At 43.5% G+C, this 5,000-nt stretch overlaps 1 protein-coding gene across 2 annotated transcripts in view; it reads left to right on the top strand.

Annotated features, from left to right (window-relative positions):
* Window positions 1-5,000, top strand: part of vill (villin-like) — a 158,960-nt gene that overhangs the window by 141,948 nt on the left and 12,012 nt on the right. For both annotated transcript variants that reach the window (XM_043690859.1, XM_043690858.1), the window contains exons 15-16: window positions 1,382-1,527; window positions 1,967-2,111. In XM_043690859.1, coding sequence (XP_043546794.1) covers window positions 1,382-1,527; window positions 1,967-2,111 — 291 coding nt within the window. The remainder of the gene's footprint in view (window positions 1-1,381; window positions 1,528-1,966; window positions 2,112-5,000) is intronic.

Here is a 5,000-nt window from a genome sequence, read left to right as displayed (position 1 = left end):
GCCTTTAGGAACATAGAACACAGAAAGGTACGGCACAGAACAGGCCCTTTGGCCCACAATGTTGTGCCAAGGGTTAATCCTAAAGTAAAATAAAATAAGTTAACCTAAGCATCCTTCAATTCACTGCTCTCTATGTGCATATCCAGCAGTAGCTTAAATGTCCCTAATGACTCTGCTTCCATCACCACCGCTGGCAATACATTCCATGCATTCACAACTCTCTGTGTAAAGAACCTTCCTCTGACCTCCCCTCTATACCTTTCTCTTAATTCTTAAAACTATGACCCCTTGTACCAGTCAATCCTGCCCTGTTGAAAAGTCTCTGGCTATTGACTCTATTCATTTCTCTCATTATCTTATATACCTCGATCAGGTCACCTCTCTTCCTCCTTCTCTCCAGAGAGAAAAGTCTGAGCTGAGTCAACCTCTCTTCATAAGGCAAGCCCTCCAGTCCAGGCAGCATCCTGGTAAACCTTCTTTGCACCCTCTCCAAAGCCTCTGTATCTTTCCTATAGTAGGGCGGCCAGAACTGGATACAATATTCCAAGTGTGGCCTCACCAGGGACTTGTAGAGTTGTAGCAAAACCTCACAGCTCTTAAACTCGATCCCCCTGTTAATGAAAGCCAAAACCATATGCTTTCTTAAAAACCCTATCCACTTGGGTGGCAACTTTGAGAGGTCTATGTCCTTAAACACCAAGATCCCTCTGTTCTTCCACACTGCTAAGAATCCTGTCTTTGATCCTATATTATATATTCAAGTTCGACCTTCCAAAATGGTCATTAATTGGCTACTTATGGACCTCAATGGAACATGAAGTGGGCAGGCCAGCAGACCCCATACCTACACCTCTCAGAAAATTGATACAAAGGCTGGGTGGGAAAATAAATCTCACAGGCCCTCCCTCTCAGCCACTAATGGGAGGGCAGTTGTAAATTCTAGGATGTAAAAACAATGACTGCAGATGCTGGAAACCAGATTCTGGATTAGTGGTGCTGGAAGAGCACAGCAGTTCAGGCAGCATCCAAGGACCAGCGAAATCGATGTTTCGGGCAAAAGCCCTTCATCAGGCAGTCGAGAGTTACAGGCTATGAGCTCTGAGGGAATAAATAGTCAGGTCTGGCCACGTTCTGAAATATCTAGTAACAGTCTATTTGATATATAATAAAGACAGATTGAAGCCTGTGGCTCTGAGGTGAGGGCAATGAGGGAACTGAGAACAAGGATGAGAATTTTAAAATCAAAGTTTTATAACTGGAGGCCAGTGAACATTGAGGTGTTGTATGAAGGGGACTCAGCATGAGGTAGGAGCTGGGGAGCAGTGTTTTCATGAGCTGAGCTTTACTGAATAGCTATTTTTATTTTGACTGGTTGTTCCAGGGCTGCAGTGGCGATGAGCGTGAGATGGCCAAGACGGTGGCTAACAATCTGTCAAAGCGAGAGAAGCAGACTGTTCTGGAGGCTCAGGAACCTCCAGATTTCTGGGCAGCACTGGGAGGGAGAGGGCGTTACGTAAGTGACAAAAGGTAAGAACCACCAGACAAGATCAAACGCAGGGACTGCTGTCTGCAATTGTATGACATTCTCTCAAAGTTGATAAATAAACAGTAACAATTAGAACCACCTGCTAACTTAGTGACTTCTTAGGAAATCGATTTTGCAATACCTAATTGGCTGGCTCTCACTTGATCAGTGTTAGTCAGCAATGCCTCTTTTTTGGTCTCTCTCTCTCTCTCTCTTTCTCTCTCTCTCTGCAGACCTAATTCTGTGTTAATCATTGATGACTGTGTCTCCTTTTCTCTCTCTCTCTCTCTCTCTCTCTAGATCTCACTTTGTGTTGGTCAGTGATGCCCCTCTCTCTCACTCTCTGGATGTCACTGGTCTGTGATGACTCTCTTTCGTTCACTGTTGCTCTCTGGATCTCAGTCTGTGTTGGTCAATGACAACTCTTTATCTGAACCCAAGGTTTCAAGAAGAAAAATGTGATTATGACCCTCGCCTCTTTGAATGCTCCAATCAGACTGGGCGATTCATCATGTCTGAAATTTATGACTTCACTCAAGAGGACCTTGATGAAGATGACGTCATGTTGTTGGACACATGGGAAGAGGTACAAACAGATTTAGAAATTGTTCACTATCATTACAGACTTGGTTCGCTCAGTTAGCTGGATGTCTGATTTGCAATATAAAGTGATGCCACCAGCATGGATTCAATACCCAAAGTGGTTGAGGTTACCATGAAGGGCTCTTCATCTCATTGCCTCCCTTTATCTGATGTGTGGTCACCTTCAGATTAAAGCACCCCCAGTTGTCTCTCCAATGAGATAGAGCAGGCCTGTGATTTGGCAGGGCACTGGTGTATTTATCTTGACTGACTACATCAGTTCCACAGAAGCTCAGCAAACGGGTGCATTGCCCAAAACCTTTGGCCCATTAACTCAAGGTCCAGTACTTTTTTTAAAAGACTGGAAGAATTTGATTCTCTCCTCCAATTAGTTTCACCATCTTACTGCTTCTGTTGACGATGATGACTCATTTCAGGAATCTTCTCCTTAGATCTAGAACCTTCCCTCCACCAAGGTGGGAAAATTGATCTTTCAGTCAAGCATGAAACTGTCTCATCTACACAGGATCATTACACAGTAATCCTGAGCTGGAACCCCGACTGACTGACATCATCTCTATATAAGGGCTACTGGTGGGCAGATAATAGTTTTGTGGTAATGCATTTAGACTAATAATTTAGAGACTCTGCCTAATACTCTGAGGGCATGGGTTCAAATTCTACTACAGCAGCTAGTGGATTTAAATTCAATAAATACATTTTGATTATAACACTAGTCTCAGACTCCTCACATCAGCAGTAGTGACCATGATGATGATTGTTGTAAAAATTGAGGGAAAGAAGTCCTTCAGCAACATTATTGTGGGACTGGAATCACACTTGGGCAGACTTGGTAAGAACGGCAAATTTTCACCCATGAAGAATATTAGTGAATTGGATGACTTTTTATGACAATATTTTCACGGTCACTAACACTTGAAAGTAGCTTAATGAACTTCAATCCTCAGATTGGGTTGAGCCTCTCAATTACTACCCAGTGCTTTATTCTCCCTAAACTACGATATGGATATTAGCACAATTGCCATTCCTTTCTCCCTAATGAGTTTTCATGCTTCCCTGTAAATGTACCTCTGCTTTTTGTTTGAACCACTCCATGAGGCAGCAAATTCCACATTTGTTCTCTGAATTACAAAGTTTCTTCTGAGTTGCCTATTGGATTTATAGTGACTGTCCTATAATTGTGATCTACAGTTCTTGTCTCCCCCACAAATATAAACATTTCCTCTGTGCTTTCTGGATGGCACCCTGTTATAAAAGTGCTGAACTCTATTAGATCGCCCCCACACATTCACTTTTTCATGAAATGAGTGCCACTTCTTCTGCCAGTGACTAATTGCAACGCTAGTACTTAAGGACTGAAGAAACAGGGGCAGGAGTAGACTGTTTTACCCTTCTAATCTTCACCATTCCATATAATCATTAGATTACTTAGTGTGGAAACAGGCCCTTCAGCCCAACAAGTCCACACCGATCCGCTGAAGCGCAACCCACCCAGATTCATTCCCCTACACTTACTCCTTGACCTAACACTACGGACAATTTAGCATGGCCAATTCACCTAACCTGCATATTTTTGGACTGTGGGAGGAAACCGGAGCGTCCAGAGGAAACCCACACAGACACAAGGAGAATGTGCAAACTCCACACAGTCAGTCGCCTGAGGTGGGAATTGAACCCAGGTCTCTGGCGCTGTGAGGCAGCAGTGCTAACCCACTGCCACCATGCTGCCCATAAATCATGGTGATATTCTACATCAACACTTAATGCTCAAGAATCTTTTAATCTTGACCTTGAATATATTCATTGGTTCAACTTCCACTTGCTCTCTGGAGCAAGAATTCCAGAGGTTCATGTACCTCTTTGCGTCTTATGGTCTAACAAATTTCTCATTAATGAGAATATTCTAAGGGGAGAGGATGGTCTTGGTGGTATTATCTGCACTTAATGATCCACAGAGCCAGACAAATACATGCACAACAAATTAAGACCTAGAATTGAAACCTTGTCTCAGTAACGATGATGGCCATGGCAACTGTCATCCATTATTGTAAAAATACATCTGGTTTCTTAATGGCCTTACAGAAGAAAGTCTGCCGAATGTAGGCAGTCTAGTTTATATGTGATTGCGTATGTACGGCAATACAGTTGACTCTTAAACTGTCTTCTGAAGTGGCCCGAGCAAGGCCCTTGTTTCAAAGGTAATTAGGAAAGGGCAACAAATGTTGGTCTTGTCTATTATGTCCACACTCCAGGAAAGAGTCAAAAAAGAACAGGCCAACATTTATTCTAAGTCTTCAGCCCCTACATCTCAATTCTCCAGCTGGGGTTAGGGATTTCTCCCAGCATTTGTCCTGTCAGGTTCTACAATTTTAAACGTCTCGGTGCAATCACCTTTCATTTTTCTCATTTTCGGACTCACCCAGTCAACTCAATCTCTCTCCATGACATGGCCCTGTCATAGAACATAGAATATAGAAGGATACAGCGCAGTACAGGCCCTTTGGCCTTCGATGTTGCGCCGATCCAAGCCCACCTAACCTACACTAGCCCACTATCCTCCATATGCCTATCCAATGCCCGCTTAAATGCCCATAAAGAGGGAGAGTCCACCACTGCTACTGGCAGGGCATTCCATGAACTTACGACTCGCTGAGTAAAGAACCTACCCCTAACATCTGTCCTATACCTACCACCCCTTAATTTAAGGCTATGCCCCCTCGTAATAGCTGACTCCATACGTGGAAAAAGGCTCTCACGGTCAACCCTATCTAAACCCCTAATCATCTTGTACACCTCTATCAAGTCACCCCTAAACCTTCTTTTCTACAATGAAAACAACCCCAAGTGCCTCAGCCTTTCCTAATACGATCTT

Source organism: Chiloscyllium plagiosum, chromosome 5 (genome assembly GCF_004010195.1).
Source record: "Chiloscyllium plagiosum isolate BGI_BamShark_2017 chromosome 5, ASM401019v2, whole genome shotgun sequence".
In the NCBI taxonomy this organism is placed as follows: domain Eukaryota; kingdom Metazoa; phylum Chordata; class Chondrichthyes; order Orectolobiformes; family Hemiscylliidae; genus Chiloscyllium; species Chiloscyllium plagiosum.
This window is presented reverse-complemented; position numbering and strand designations above follow the sequence as displayed.